The 16576-nt window shown below is 39.0% G+C and overlaps 2 protein-coding genes across 2 annotated transcripts; both read left to right on the top strand.

The window, feature by feature from the left end:
• The first annotated feature begins 13 nt into the window (after positions 1–13).
• On the top strand, positions 14–1123 carry LOC129720963 (uncharacterized). Its single transcript, XM_055672932.1, has 5 exons — positions 14–171; positions 230–464; positions 525–685; positions 750–876; positions 935–1123. Exons 1-5 carry the CDS (start codon positions 120–122, stop codon positions 1053–1055), a joined length of 696 nt encoding a protein of 231 aa, XP_055528907.1. The 5' UTR covers positions 14–119; the 3' UTR covers positions 1056–1123.
• Positions 1124–9790: 8667 nt separating this feature from the next.
• LOC129720966 (uncharacterized) lies at positions 9791–11989 on the top strand. The gene is made up of 5 exons (XM_055672937.1): positions 9791–10615; positions 10677–10884; positions 10957–11148; positions 11214–11618; positions 11683–11989. The coding sequence occupies exons 1-4, from the start codon at positions 10564–10566 to the stop codon at positions 11362–11364; spliced, it is 603 nt and encodes a 200-aa protein (XP_055528912.1). The 5' UTR covers positions 9791–10563; the 3' UTR covers positions 11365–11618; positions 11683–11989.
• The last annotated feature ends 4587 nt before the right edge of the window (positions 11990–16576 follow it).

Genomic DNA, 16576 nt, shown 5'->3' with positions numbered 1-16576 from the left:
AATTGCTCAACAATATAAGCGCACGGAATGGGTTCCGGGTTCCAAACTGAAGCTTTCAGCAGAACTTCGGGAGCTGTGGTGTTGATTGGTTCGATCAGTTGTGTCCGTCCCCCCGCAGTATGACACTGGGCAAAGTGCTAATTACGATTGTGGTGGCGGCTTCGCTGGCAGGTTCGTTCTTTCCGTGTAGGTCAATGACCGATTTACGAACGGTTTGTTTTAATCCTAGAAGCTAAACCACCGGCGTCACATGAACATCCGGATTTCCTGGAGACAACGGGAATCCTGCAGGAGATCGCAGGTGAATGCCGGAATGCCACCGGAGGAGACAAAGCCTTTCACCAGCTGATGCATGTTTTGCACCATGATACTCCGCGGTGTTTCAGTGGTCACGTGAACATGAGTATTCTGCAAACATCGGTCGATCATCTGAGTAAGCAGGAGCAATCTAAAATGTTGGAGCAGTGAGTTGGAATAATCTGTTTCATTCGGATAGAGAAGTTTATTAGTTTTTACTTGTGCAGAGTTTGTGGCCAATTTCAGAAATCGCTCTCCTGCATCGATCCTATTGTAGATAAACTGGAACCGTGCATTACCGATCTCGACGATATTTTGCAGAAAATTGTCGATACGGTGCCGGAAGCGTTGAGTCTGGTTTGCAACAACAGCGCGGCCATGTTGTTAAGTTTGTGTTTTTCCGTTTTTTGTGCTCTGAATATTAATTTCACCAAAGCTGTGATTGCTTCTAGAACTACGCGAGCCTCTTTCCCGATCGTGTGCCATAGAACTGGCCCCGGCTTTGGGTGACTGTATGGATTTTGTTTCGAACAAAACCATCGAGACGGATTTGAAGAAGTACACTATTACCGAGTGCAAGTAAGTTCAAAACGACGTTGGATTTTTTTGCTCGAAATGAGTTGAATTTACTCACCAGCGAAATCTACAAAATGAGAGACTGCGTCAACAATCAAATCCGGGATTGTGGAGCCCTGAGCTATCTGGAGCTGTTTAGCTTGTTCTATCGGAATCTGTTGAGTCTGACGCCCTGTAAATGAGCGAAATGTGTTTTGATATTGTTTCAAGCTGTATGTACCAATAAATGTAACCCGAATTATTAGTTGTATTTTTATAAGTCGAGGCTGTTAAAAAATGATTGAACGATTTACGAATTTCCAGATAATGAAAGCAGTCATATTGAATTCAAAAGGTTTTTTTTCGGTTTATCCCAGTTTTTCACCATCATAAACTTTAAATTAGCGTCGAACGTTATGTTCCGGTCTCTAGATAAAAACTTTCGGCTCCCAAACATGACCGCAGATCTGAAAACCATCGAATTCATTCAAAAAGTTCCCATAATACACGAAAAATCTTGACTTCCTAACCAATTAGGACCCCCTTTCTCTTCACTGGGGACCTTTTCCTTATTGTGTACATACTTTCATTTTTAAATTTGGCTTCAAATTTTCCAGATTTTCCAATGTATTAAAACAACTAGCTTGGCTTTTGGACACTAATTTTTAGTTTAAGGGTTGACGGTTCTGATATACTAATACAGTGGAATTTCGATTTTATCACGGTCAAAAAAACACTTTCTGGTTAATCTAGCGAAACTTTGGGTTCAAGGGAATGATGAAGGTTAGTATTTTTTGTTGCATAGCAGTGAAAACTATCGAAAAATACTAATTTCGAAAATCTAAATTCCACTGTATTAGGAAGCAACTAAATATTTTCTTTAGTTTTCCCAACATTTTTAGAAGGCAGAAATCGCTATCATCTATTTCAAAATGGCGTTGGTCACCAGCTTTTAGTTTCTGCATATATTACGGGTTGTAGAAATATCAATGTTAGGGAGTATTCAAACGTACTTTATCAATATTCCTATGGCAAGGTATATAGTCAGTTTTCGAAGAATTTTTGAAAGCGGAAATCACCATCTTGATTTTAAAATGTCTTTGGACACCGATACTATCCAGTCTCTGGACATCACCTTCTGGCCTAGAGACATGACCGGGGGTCTGAAAATCATCGAGTTCAATCAGTACGTACGAAAAATCTTGGCTTGATCTTGGCTTTATCATTAAAATCTTGCTTTATTCAGTATCCGGAAGTTCTATCTTGGGATCGGTTTGACCTAGGAAACATATTGAATTGTCAAAAGGAAGGTATTTTATCGTACTTTCATAGAAAACCTTAAGAAAATTATTTCGTCAGTCGTCGAATGAAATCGCGAACTCTTTTTGCAATTCGTGCCATCATTTTCAGTGTGTGTGTGCACTTGGGTTACCTTTTCGGCTAGTTTGTTCCATTTTCTCGCCATCTGTGCAGCATCCCATACTACCTTTCCAGTTTTTTTATTTTCCTCTTGATTATTGCCCAGTTCTTTCCGACCGAGCGGTTAGGTAGGTTGATACTCTCTGTAACGAAATCTATGTTGTTGATACTGTACCACTGAACTACCTCTCGGGTACTCTCAGGATAGGACTTTCTCGAGCTCACTAAATCAGGCCAAAACTCAACAGGATCTCTGAGTGTTTTTAACAACGATACAATTTGCTTTTTGAGGCGCTATTGCTTGCGTCTTGTTTTTTCAATTTCCTGTCGTGCAAATTTATCAGTGAAAACAAACTTGAGCTTGATAGGGACATCGCGCCGTGCTGTGAAGCGATATAATTTCATTTCCGGAAGCTGTCCAAAATCTATCTATGTTTCGTGGTTCATAAGCAAGAGTCCTGGTATTACGAAAAATATTCTACTTACTTCTTTCGTCTTCCATTTAACACAATTTTCTTTAAACTACACGTATCAAGATGCAACTTTCAACGCCGAAATAGATTCCAAACTAATAACTGTCAAAACATTTGAAATCCGACCACTAGGAGCGCTACTCTTCAACTATTGCCGGATTCTAAATGAAGCAAGCTTTAAGACCCGTTCCTCTTTCCCAACGCGTCTAAAACCGTATGCCAAGTTGGGTGGAAATCAGTTAAGGCTTTCAAAAGTTATGTCACATATACCCAAGGCTTATCTTTTATATAAATAGAATATGTTCAAAAAGTCCTGTAATACCATTTAGAAATTTTGGAATATCAGCATGAAGTCTTCCAATTTTCAAAAATTGAGCAAAGGAGACAGTTGAAGAAGAGATAAATTATGATCATTATTTATCTGTCATCCTACGTGTAATTCCAGGTACACTCACATATTTTAAATCGATTAACGTAGAGTGCCTGGATATAGAGTTTCGACTTTGTCAAAATAGGAAACAAAAACCATTTGTATGTCGATCGAGCAAACAAACCTATTAGGTAAATTCGTGCGAAAAAAAGAGAACAGAAGTTCAATGTTACCAGCGTTACCTTGAATGACATGGCGCCACTTTATTTCGCATTGACGGTGCTCGCATCTACGCGAACTCTCATGTAATTCTAAAAATGTGTGGGATGACAAAAGTATAAATATTTCCTTCCTTCTTTCTCGTATGCGAAAACCAAACAAAAAACAAATATCAGCAATATCGTCAACGCGAATATCCGGCTTTCCAACAGTTAACCGTAACATTCGCCATGACGGACGAAAGCATTTGGTAGGCATGTCGCTCCATCTTCTTCAACGATCACTTCGAGTAGTATGGCATCGCCAGATCCGGCTAGAACACTGTGTCTTCACCCTTATGGTATTGCTTGATAAACGACGCACCTTTCGACATGCACTTTGTACTATAAATTCCCCCGTTCACAGCCAGTCCGGAGCGAAAGAGATCCCCTTCTCGCTGGTTATCAGCCCAAGCATCACCTGCTTGGCGAACTTGGTGTGTGAAATGAACTTCACCTCGGAGCTCACTGCCTTCGTGGGGGCAGTAAAATACGAAGTGCCCCGCCAGTCGTTGCCATTAAGCGTGAGATAGGTCTAGTCGTCCATCATCACCGCAAACGTCGCGATTCACCGAGCAAATCGACTTGACCACCTTATTGAACCGCTGCCGTTCCGAGACCAGTAGACGGGACTGCTGCTTCCTGCCATGTATGTCCATCGTCGCCAGGTGCTCTTTCACTGTTTGGCCGGTTGCAACGACGTCCCTGCCAAGCGGATGCAGGGATGTAGCCACTTTTCCCTAGGTTTTCCTCTTTAGCATCTTTCGAAGCTTCTTGTCGCTCAGGCTCTTCGTCCGTCCGGCTTTCATTTGGACCGGAAAGCTTCACTCTTTTCGTTATCACAGTTAGAGTTCGACTGAGGCGTCGTACACAAATTACGGAACACTTAAAAACTAGTTTTGAGACCCCCTCCCATCCTATGTAACGATAAGTAACGTTCGGTATGACTCTCTCCCCTAAAATGACGTAACGCTGGACAAGCTGCCCCCCCCCCCCCAAATTTGCAATTTTGGGCAAACATCACAGTTACGCAACGATCTCAACTACCCTCCCTCCTCCTATATAACAATTAGTAGCGCAGACTTAACCAACCTTCCCCCCCCCCCCCCTTCATGCGTTACGTAATTTGTGTACGACGCCTGATAGAGCTGTAATTTTTTTCTCTGCTGACTTACGATTTACTATCATTGATGCTGCACGGGTATTTTCGACAGTGCGTGTGAAGGTAAACTCATGAAAAATGGGCATTTTTCACGTAGAATTACGTTTTACGGTACTTTCTGTAGCGATACAAATTGAGAAACCGAAAACATCGAGAGCGTCACGAAAATTGTCTACTTTCGAGTGCTTGAAACGCCGTCAATTTTAAATGGATTTTTAAATCCATCTTATTTAAATTGCTATGGCATCTGTGTACAGCACGGCTATTTTGCTCACTCACCCGTTTCCACACCGGCCGTTGCTACCGTCTCTATTTGACGTTTCATCCAGCATAAACCTGGCAACGCTGTCATCGAGTTGCAACTGATTTTAGCGCAGCAAAGCTGAACAAACAGCAGCTATAGAAAACGATGTTTAAAACTAGCCCCGAAGACTTCTTTGAAAAAAAAATGATTTTTCTTATGCTAAATCCAAATAAAACATGTCTAAATGTTCAATTTTCCATGAAACCTGATCTTTTTACATTTTATTTTTCTTTAGAACCCAAACTATAAGGAAAAAATGGTTCTGGCTTGTTTATCTTCAATTAATTTTCTAAAAAAAATAATCTATCCTCTAAAAAATCTTTTCTCTAGTAAATTTTGACATTCAATCGATAAAAGTGGATATCAAGCAGAATGCTATTCCCAACTAAATATCGTAAAAGATGGGACATTCTTGGCTTATTGGTACTTTTATTGCTTTTGAGTTCAAAAAACTTTTTTTATACTTTTATATTACTATCTTACAAGGCAAATGTAGGAAAACATTAAAAAGCAACATTTCATTCCACAGTTAATCTCGAACAACTAAAAATCACGTAGTTTTACAGTATTAGGTATGATAGCCAAAAATAAATTGACGATAAACAAACCAAAACAATTTTTTCTCGTTGTTTGGACCCTAAGGAACTTGCACAAAATATAAGAGGATTAAGTTTCACGTAAAATTAAATGACTAGATATGTTTTTGGGATTTAACATAGGAAAAACCGAAAAAAGTCATCGGAGCCAGTTGAAAACATTATTTTCTAGAGCTGCCTCCAAAGAAAAGTTTGTTTGTAACATCATTTTCTATCAGCTGGTGAGTGAAAGGATTCCAGACTTGATGCAATTTTGGGACGCCCTACTGGGCAGCCGACTCATTCGACCACAGTGTTCCACATAAACCAGCTGGCGGACTGCAGCACTACATAGCATTGCTAAACTTGTCCGGACATGTTGGCAATTTAGCTGAGGTGTCGTACACAAATTACGTAACGCTAAGAACCTAGATTTGAGACTCTTTCTCTCCATCTCTCCTACGTAACAATAGGTAAAGTTCGAGTCCTTTATAAAATAACGCAAATATGGGGGGGGGTCCCATACAATCGAAACACAAATTTCTGCACATCTCGAGAACTAACCATGCAAATGGAACCAAATTTTGCGTTTAGATGGTTTTAGAAGCATCAAATATGTCCATGTTAGTTCGACACCTTTCTCTCTTCTGGAAGGGAGAGGTCCCATACAAATGAAACACAAATTTCTGCGGGTTCGTCGACCTGGGTACCACATCGCATTCAGCCTCTTCATCTCCTACAATAATCGCATGATTCGCATAATAGGCCGACGCCAGATCCGGCCTGACACCTGCATCTTCGGCCTTATGGTATTTTTTGATGAACGATGCAACTTGCGGCAAACACTTCGTACTATAATTTTTCCCGTTCACGGCCAGTTCGAAACGAAATAAAATCGGCTGTGACATCCCCTTCTAGTTGATTGTCAGCCAAATGAGCACCTTCTTGGGGAATATGGTGTGCGAAATGAACTTCATCTTTGCGCTCACACACTTTATGGGGGGAGCCAGTCGTTGCCATCCGTGGTGAGATAAGTTTCGCCGTCCATCATTACCACCACATCGCGTTTCATCGGGAAAATCAACTTGAGCATCTTACTCAGCCGCTGCCGCTGCGTCATTGCCTGCAGCTCCAGTATACGGAACTGTCGCTGTATGTCCATGTTCGCCAGGTATTTTTACACTGTTTGGTTGACTGCACCGACTCCTCAGTCAAGCCACCTTTCCGTCGATCTTCCTCTTCAGCATCCTTTGAAGTTTCTTGGCGCTCAGGGTCGTCGGTCGTCCGGAACCGGGTTTTCTTGCAATACTCTGATTGTTGTCCTATAGTGCCAAAATGTTCTAGATGCCAGCTCGGGCGTATACGGCGTCCACAAAGTGCCGCACGATGTCCGTTTTCGATGCAGTACCGTACTTTGAACGTACACACTTCTGAACGCTTCACTGTTTTCGCCAGCGCGGTTAGAGTTCGACTGAGAGAGCTGTCATTTTTTTTCTGCTAATTCATGGTTTACTATGATTGATGCTAGCTCTCCCAGCTGGTCTCGAGGTACGATGCTGGCCCAACAAGCCAGTCGTCGTAGGTTCGAGTCTAGACTCGGGAGAGACTGTTAGTGTCAATAGGATCGAAGCACCAGCCCCGCAATTGTCCTGTACACTTAACAGTTGGTTGCGAAGTCTGTGTATAAATAAACAGAAGGTCAAGTTTCGAATCGGAATGTAGCACCAAGGCTTTGCTTTTATGATTGATGCTGCATGGGTAGTTTCGGGAGTGCGTTTGAAGGTAAACTCAGGGAAAGTCGGCATTTGTTTTACGTAGAATTACGTATTACGGTAACATCTACGCATAGTTGTCCCATGTTACTTTGAGTTTTTCGTTTTTTCCACCAAAAAGTTGGATAACTTTGAATAATAACATTGTTTGTTCTGAGAATCTTCAAAAACAATACCAAGTCCCATTTTTTGTTCCATCGATGATTTTATACGCATATATGTCCCACTAGTTATGTCCTATTCCAAATTTTCCCCCTACACCCTAATAAAAGAATTATTCACTATTTGAGAAATGCTACGGAACACTATGGAGTTTTCTTAAAAAAGTTTGGCTACATTTCAGATCTCCAGAAATTCTTTACCGAGCACCATTTTGATTGATTATTTCAATGCGACCCGTTTTTTCTTTGTTAGGGATGTTTTAAACCTTTTGGGCTAGATTGTCATCTGGATGCATTATCATTCAAAAAAAAACGCATGAGATGCATTGAACTGAACTTTCATCTTAGCTATCGTCCCTTGCGTAGAAGTATAACATTAGCGTATTCATTTTCCTGAAAAATTATAGAGTTAAATCTGAAAATCCGGAAGGGGTAAATCGAAAAACATTCAACTAGATCGATTGAAAACAGTATATTGCAAGGTAAAACGGATATGAAACCTATATTTGCATTTATCGTACTGACGCAATACGTAAAAGTATTGGATAACTTTGAAATCGTTTTTCCCGTTTGCTTTATTTGAGACATTGGACAAATAAGCGGAACTAATTTAGAAACCGACATCATTGAGAGCGTCATGAATATTGTCCTCTTTCGCATATCCACTTGCTTGAAACGCATTCAGTTTATAACGGATTTTCTTTATTCTTACAGCAATCGATTGTAAAATTAGTTATGTCTCCACCGAAATGCGGAAAATTGTGATTTTTTTTATTGTTAACGCGGCAGAGCAGTACTTGATTTTAGCGCAGCAAGGCTGACAGTTGCACATTCAACCACAGTGTTCCAAACGAACCAACTGGCGGACCGCAGCACTGCATAGCATTGCTAAACTCGTCCGGACATGTTAGTTATTTAGCTAAAGTGTCATACACATATTAAGTAACGCTAAGAACCTGTACTTCAGACTCTATTACCCTACGCCCACCACCCCACGTAACAATAATAAAGTTCGATGTAACCCGAATTCTAATTTCTAATTCAAACCATTTTTAAGCCGTGAATCCAGTGCTGAAGAATTCCATTAGGCACCACACAAAGCATTATCTATCCTTACTACCCTACCTACTTAGTGGATAACCCAAAATGGCATGTTTACTATATAACACTTTCGGAACAACTTAAAGAAGCACACCCTCTTCCAACTTTTCTCAAACTTTTCCGTAGCTTAACGGTTTCCTTCCGGGATTGTATTCACAATTGTAACGCATTACAGTTAAAATTTCATAGTAAAATAAATGTAAACTACGTCCCTTCTACAGACTATCCGAGCATGTTCTGGTCGTACAAAAACGGGGTTCATTCACTTCATATGCTAGATACCAATATGTTCCCGCGCGGAAACTGTTCGAGGTGACATCCATAAATTACGTCACGCAAAAAATCAAATTAACAGGTTTGTCGTTTTTGGCTTCAATGAAACCGACCAGCAAAAGATGGAATTCTGGAAGACCATAACCGTAGGTTCAACTACTTGGTTCGCAACCATCAGCCACCAGGATGACAAATATTATTAATTGGGAATTAATTATTAATTCCCAATAGCCAAAAGTGAACGTAGCCAGTTAGAACAACCACAGATTTTTAAATCGCAAAACAGAATAGCATTAGCCAAATTATCAATGTCACTACCACACAACTGCACCAAACACACAGTTGTAAGCTTTAAAAAGCCATAGGACGAGGAACCTTTTTATTTTTTTCCTGATGAAGACACCAACCGGTGTTGAAACGTTGGACAGAATCAAATAATTGTTCCAAATTAAAAGACCACTTAGCCTAATTCCCCCGATATCCTCAATACCATCACAAGGAAATATTTCACTTTCATGCAATGTACATTATCGCGTCCTTCGTTTTTTCATTATTTACGAACAAAACAAAAAGTCAATCATCCGTCAGCCGCGTCAGTCTCAGTGATAACGTGTTTGTGGGATTTTCACCGTTTTTAATTTCCTGAATATTTATTACCCTGAGTTTTGTTGTGTGAACTGTTATTTTGTAAAGTCGGCATTACGCGACTTATGGTAGATGGGAAAAATATGACCCTGAAAGATGCAATCATGACGTTTCATTTGATGACGCTTGCTATTTACTTTTGGATTTTCATTTTCGCTTTACCAAATGGAACGAAAAAAATCAGTTCGTTGGATTCTCAGCAATAGTGAACGATGTGTGTGAAAAATCTCACCGGAGTATGACAGCTTGTTACAAGGATGAAAATCTAATGTATCTGAAAGGGTGATGTGTTCATCGGAAGTGCAAACTAGAAAAGATTGGCTGCAATTTTTTGAAGAATTTTAAAGTGAAAAATATATTTATGAGCACTAATTGCAGCACGGACACGGTTCAATGTGAAGATACTATCGTTATATTTCATGATTAGAACCAGGAACAATCGTCATTGTGCTTAAACTCGAGAAACAGACTCTTCATACGCTATTTATCATGTGTCAGACTATATCGGAGTATCGTTCATGATTCATGAGTTTTCATGATATGCAGATAGCTAAATAATAGTTGAGTTTAAATACAGCGTTGACCATCTGCATCGAATTGTCGATGTTGTCATAGGTAAATCTTAATTTGAAACTCAATTGGACAAGTTTCATAATATCTTACCTTACGGAGAAGATAGCTCAAAATAGTAGAAAAATACCAAAAAATGCATGAGTCACATCAAAATCTGTATTCGACCATTCGATGCGTAATCTAGTTGTAGCAACGACCTAATCCAAGGAAAAACCTAGTTTTTGAAGCCATGATAAGCAACATTGTATTGCCCTTCCACTGGTCTCGAGGTATGATGCTGAACTAACAACCCTGTATATTTAAATCCCGGTTCTTGGCCGCGAAATCTGAACATAATAAAGAGAATATTGAGTTTCGATAGCGGTAGGTAGCACCAAGATTTTGCTTTGACTTGATGAGCAACGATGTTGAAAATTATCTCACCGGAATTAACCGCACTATCAAATACAACAGTGAACAAATCTGACCTCTCCAGCCTTATCAAACCAACATACGCACACAATTATGCGCTACTGCCTTTCTGCTCACAAATATAAGAACACTCAAAGAGATTTCGAGCGCCAAACTTCAAGCAGGACTTCGAGAACTGTGGTGTTAGTTAGTTCGAGCAGTTGTGTCCCCCCAGAATGACACTTGACAAAGTGCTAGTTACAATTTTGTTGGCGGCTTCTCTGGCAGGTTCGTTCCTTACTCCGTGTAGATCAATGACCAATTCACGAACGCCTCGTTTTAATCCTAGGAGCTTCCAAATCACCAGCGTCGGGAATCATACAGCAGATCGCAAACGAGTGCCGAAGTGTCACCGGAAGTGACGAAGCCTTTCGCCAACTGAAGCATGATTGGGAAGAAGATATTCTACACTGTTTCAATCAAAACGTGAACATGAGTTTTCTGCTATCATCCGTTAATCAGCTGAGCAAACAGGAGCAATCCTTGAAACTGAAGGAGTATGTTGGAAAAATCTGTTTTTTTTTCAGAGAGTGAAACTTTATCCGGTCTTTTCGTTAACTCTCATATAGGATTTGCGGACAAGTGCAGAATTCGCTTTCCTGCATCGATCCTCTAATTAATAAACTAGATGTATGTGTTAATGATCCTATCGGAAATGCTGTGGAAAAGTTGCAGAAAATTGTCGATACACTACCGGAAGTGTCGAGTTTGGTTTGCAACAATAGTGCGGTCAAACAGAGGCAATCCTTGGAATCGAAGCAGTAAGTTAGAACAAACTAATTTTGGACAAGAAAAGTTTATTGTTTTTTTGTTTACTCACATGTAGAGTTTGCGGCCAATTGCCCGGATCATTCTCCTGTATCGGTCGCACCCTGCAACCCATCATTGATAAATTAAAACCGTGGATTTCCGAGCCCACGCCTATTAGCAAAAATGCCAAGGATTTGTCGCCAAGCTACCGGACGCGTTGGGTCTGATTTGCAACAACAATGCGGCCTTATTGTTAAGTTTGAGTTTGTCATTTTATTCTCTGAATGCTGATTCCACTAAAGATAAACATTGTTGTTGTTGTTGTTCTTGTAATCTTCTTGTAATCGTTTCTAGAGTTTCTTACGGCACATTCCCAGTATTGCGCCGTATATCTTGACTCTGCGGTGAGAGACTGCTTGGATTTGATTTCGGCAAAAACCGTCGGAACGGAGTTGGAGAAGTTCACAACTACCGAGTGCAAGTAAGTTCAAAATGACATTGGCCTTATTTCACTGTATTCGAATTGTGTTGAATTCACCCACTAGAGAAGTCTACGAAGTGCGGGACTGCATCAAAGATAGCATCCAGTCTTGTGGAGACTTGAACTATTTGAAGCTGCTTGATTTGATCTATCAGCAAAATGTACCGACGCCCTGTAAATGAACGAAATTCGTTATATTTTTATTTTCAATACGAATGAACGTAAGACGGGCCTCAAACTCCTGAGCTTTGCTCAATATCGACAAACTCAACGGCGGAAATTTAAACTCCGATCAACACGCTGCCTGACGAATATATGAAACAGCGTTAATAACAAAAAAAATTTCAATAAACATCAATCGAAGAAATCAACCAGAATTGTAGCTAGTTTCCGAGTGCTGAAGAAAACCTTCTGCATAACTGATGCAAACTACAAGTAAAAAGTGGATTCCTATGAAACCTGCTTGTTACTGGCCCACGAATCTCCTGATTAAAGGTGATAGACGGCGGAACTAGATTTGCGAGAGTATTCTACCTTCTCAGCTGCTGCTACACGTCAGTTCACCTTGGATTGCTGCTCGCTCCCGACGACTTATTTCTTGTCTTCCGTGAGTTCCGCTTTACGATGGCCCATTATTGTTCGATCGGGAGAAGCTCTGGGGTGTATACCCCTCCAGAACCTTTCCAGCCCAAACAGCACGGAACCGGTGTGATGCTGCAGAAACGGCAGGAGTCGTTTTTGGAGTTGATGCAGTCGGTTGTTAGAAAGGGGGTACAAAATGTCCACGCTTGTCCACGGTAGGGGGGAGGGATAAATAATAATGTCCACGTGGACACATTTTTACAAAAAATGGAATTCTGCCGAAAAAATATTGCCCTGCGATGAAAAATCTACAGTTGTTCTGGTTTTAGATTATACGCATATTTTCTTCTTAAAACAATCTGCTAATCCATGGAATGGATTCTTTTTAGTTCACTTTAGATTCCTCATAAAGTATATCCCTCAAAAACTCACCTTAAAGCACTAAATTTGATATTATAGTCGGACTTCTGCACTCGAAAACACATTTAATTCAATCACCTACCTCAGAAAACATAATCCGCGCATTGTTCTATACGGTTGCAACGGGACTCGTTCAGCAGCCAACCAAAGTTTTTTTCGTCACTAGCGGACAACTTTTTATTTTAAACACTAAACAACATCACTCACTACACTCAAAATACGTAAATCTTCGAAATGTTCACCTCAAATTTCCTAAAACAAGCTTGAATTAGCAGAAATATATGAGAATAATTTCTACAATTACTACATTTCAACTGTATGTATTTTCATCTGTTTTTACTGCGTTGAAGAAAATAAAAAGTTGCCAAATCAGTTTCTGTTAATACGAAAAAATCATACTGAATATGTTGAATTAATAAACCAATAATAATAATAATTATTATTATTATTCCGACATAATTGACATAAATCTTCAGCACTGTAGTGGTTACCTAGGTTACCAATTTTGCGCGTAAATAACTGCAGCGGATATCCTACTACGACGGGCTGCGGCTACGTTCATTCATGACAGTGTGAATCATCTATGATTAACAGTGTGATGAATATGGGGGCGTCGTGAGATGAATAATTGAGCAGTGATTCAAGTTTTGAGATGGATATGGAAGCGTTGTGAAATATGGTTTGTTCTACAAAATTCAAGATAAATCCAGCTAATTTTACTAAATATATAATGCTAAACGATTACATAAGAGCACGTAAGCATATTTAGTTTATTTGTCCAATGAATTCGTGAAAATTTGGTGATTAATCCGTGCGTTCTTCGTGAATATCGGCTTAATGAGATGAATACTGCTCCATTATTCATCGCATCAAGCCGATATTCACGAAGAATGCACGGATTAAACACCAAATTTTCACGAATTTATTGAACAAATAAACTAAATATGCTTACGTGCTCTTATGAAATCATTTAGTCCCCTATTTTCTCTCGTTAGCATAGGTCTTTGCGGTACTTTCAACTAAGCTCAATTTGGAATATGTTTTGTCTTTAGTCTCATCCATCTATCAGTCCACTTTTCGTTAAATTTGGAATCATTTTCTGATTGCTCTTTTCTTTAAAAACGCTTCTATTCTTTGAACATTTGGCTGAATTCCTCTTCATAGAATCAACGAAAATTGCTCGAATTACGGAATATTTTCGCTTAATGGTTGGATAAGTTGTTTCGAGTGCATGATTTATGTTTTATATCGGCTGGGGTTTAAGCGCTGATTAAAATCTGGGTTGAAAACACAGTATGAAGCAGTCTAAGAAAAAAAATCGGGTTAAACCAAATCAGGTCAGCAATATCAATCAAACCGCAATACTGTCTACAGGAAGGATGATCGACGAGGCTCAAGAGAAGCGTAACTAAATAACTAAATATGCTCGAGAACATTTCACTCGCAAAAATAGTCAAAAAATTCTAATTATTATATACTCAATCATCTTATTTTTACCACTGATCCAGTAGTTAACACTTATTTTGAAAAGGTGAAAAGTATTTGTAAAAAACTTAAAGATGAAGTCATATTTCTATTGAAGAAAACAATTTATGAATCAGGGAGAGCTGATGATGAATCTGAACACAGTTATAAAGATGAAGAAAAAGAAGACGAAGATGATGATTGCTTTGTTTTGTAATTAGTTTGTATTCCCTTTTTTTTTTTAAATTTTATTACAAAAATCATTTTGTTTTATCAAAATTTGGTTTATTCGAGGAGTCGTCCAAAAACTACGTAATATTTTTCAGTGAGGAGGACGCCCAGCGGCGTTGCTTGTGGTTAAAGATCATATAATACTATTTAAGAAAAAATTTAAAAAAAGGGGCAAAAAATCATCAAAAATTGAATTACGCGCTTTATGGACGGCTTCAAATAAAAAATGGATGCCAGATTCGTGTTCAGCACCCCAAAATTAAGTAAATACCATGGAGCTGACGATTGAAAAATGTACTAACTGGGGAAATAGTTATTTAGAAATTTACGAAAAATATAGTCCAGCAGGTGGGACTCGAACCCACAACTTCTAATTCTTTCACAACCCACCTGCTGGACTATATTTTTCGTAAATTTCTAAATAACTATTTCCCCAGTAAGTACATTTTTCAATCATCAGCTCTACATTTACTGCTTGAAATAGAAATAAAAATAGCATGACTTGCATTATAGTCATAGAAAAATGAGAAAGGTAAATACCATGTTTCTGTCGCATTTATCGAAACTTTTTTTGCTTGGCCAGCCTTTTGTACGAAGTCGCCCCACTGCACTGTGCGTTGGTCAGACCTTTCAAGACAACCTTGAACGGCTTGGCGTTCTTGGTGTCGTAGGTAAAAAAATTTGTACATCTTGTCAGTTATATACTGAACAAGACGATCACGATCCTTTATTGAGTCGGCTAATAAGCGGCATTCGCCTCCACGGCCAATTTGATAGGTGACTTTAACGTCATAAACAAACGTTGAAATACACATTAAATTCCGAAGAAATAGTAACCACAATTAACGGAACGTTCTCCTTTTTTAAAGAATTTACATTTTGTTTGGTTTCGTTAGCAATAACTTCCATTTCACCGGCTTCTTGCTCAGGCGAAATATCAAAACGGTTTTCGCTGCAGACACTCGAATTGTCCAAGAGAGAATGCTCTCTCTATCTCTCTCTTTCCTCGTAGTGATGCGCTGTTTCTTTTTTTTTGCCCTGTCCTTTCAGGTGAAACGAAAAAAGTTTAAAAAAAATGTTAAATTCAAAAGTAGGTGGTCTAGATAAAGACTGATGTAAAATAACTTTCAGGTTTCGTCTTTAAAAGACGCACTGACAAAACACAAACTCTGAAGCTATAGGCAGTCAAAGACCAGTCCACAAGCAACTGTGTCTGATCTGTTGGCAGTTTGTTAATGATCGTATCCGCATACCGTCGTAGGTATCCGCTGTAGTTGTTTACGCGCAAATTGGTACACAGTCTAGGTATCCACTGCAGTGCTGTCGATTTATGTCAGTTATGTCGGAATTATTCAACTTTAAAGCTTGTTTTTGGAAATTTAAGGTGAACATTTTGAAAATGAAAGTATTCTTAGTGTAGTGAGTGATTTTGTTTAGTGATTAATACAGAATGTAGTTCACAAATGATGAAAAAAAAATGTTGTTGGCTGCTGAATGAATCCCGTTGTAGCCGTGTAAAGCAATGGGTAGATTTCGTTTTCCTGGTTAGATGATCGTAATAAATAAGTTTTTCAGTGTAGATGCCCGACTATAATAACAAATTCAGAGATTTTAGATAATTTTTTTTAAGGATTCTAAAATGAACTAATAAGAATCCATTCCATGGATTAGTTGATTGGTTTAGTTAGAAATATGCGTTTTTTTTCTAGTTTTCAATTGAGTTTTCGTTTTATAATTATGGGCTGAGATGAATAATGGAACAGTTCCCCTATCTGTGTTTCTAACATAAAACAGAGCGAGGGAAATAATCCGCGTTCGTGCGTGACTATATAATTTCTGATTTTGCAAATTAAAAAGCACGGAAAGTGAGTATCTAAATTAACCTTATTTTCGATTTTGCGAAAAAAGGAATAAATAAGTATAAAAACCTTAATTAATCCACCTAGCGGTCAGACCCAGCCTTTCTCATTCAAACTTTTATTTGTAAAAATAGATTTACATGAACGCTTCAATCCAATAAATGTATATTCACTCTTAAAAAATATTGATGTTGTAATCTATACATATAACAATGCAATCCGGTCTGTCTGTCTGTCTGATCCATATAGGCTCGAAAATTACCGAACCGATCGGCGTGAAAATTTGTATGTAGGAGTTTTTGGTGCCGATAAAGGTTCCCATAATAGTTTGAGACCCTTCCCTTTTCTGGAAGGAAGTGGTCCCATACAAATGAAACATAAATTTCTGCACAACTCAAGAAC

Source organism: Wyeomyia smithii, chromosome 2 (assembly GCF_029784165.1).
Source record: "Wyeomyia smithii strain HCP4-BCI-WySm-NY-G18 chromosome 2, ASM2978416v1, whole genome shotgun sequence".
NCBI classification, from domain to species: Eukaryota; Metazoa; Arthropoda; class Insecta; order Diptera; family Culicidae; genus Wyeomyia; species Wyeomyia smithii.
The sequence above is the reverse complement of the archived record's forward strand: the minus strand, read 5'-3'. Positions and strand labels throughout refer to the sequence as shown.

Excerpts from the sequence above, each read along its gene's own strand:
- LOC129720963 (XM_055672932.1), top strand. The coding sequence starts at position 120 with ATGACACTGGGCAAAGTGCTAATTACGATTGTGGTGGCGGCTTCGCTG. Across the intron at positions 172-229 it reads GGTGGCGGCTTCGCTGGCAG|AAGCTAAACCACCGGCGTCA; the intron begins GTTCGTTCTTTC and ends TTTTAATCCTAG. Across the intron at positions 686-749 it reads CAGCGCGGCCATGTTGTTAA|AACTACGCGAGCCTCTTTCC; the intron begins GTTTGTGTTTTT and ends GATTGCTTCTAG.
- LOC129720966 (XM_055672937.1), top strand. The coding sequence starts at position 10,564 with ATGACACTTGACAAAGTGCTAGTTACAATTTTGTTGGCGGCTTCTCTG. Across the intron at positions 10,616-10,676 it reads GTTGGCGGCTTCTCTGGCAG|GAGCTTCCAAATCACCAGCG; the intron begins GTTCGTTCCTTA and ends TTTTAATCCTAG. Across the intron at positions 10,885-10,956 it reads CAATCCTTGAAACTGAAGGA|GATTTGCGGACAAGTGCAGA; the intron begins GTATGTTGGAAA and ends ACTCTCATATAG.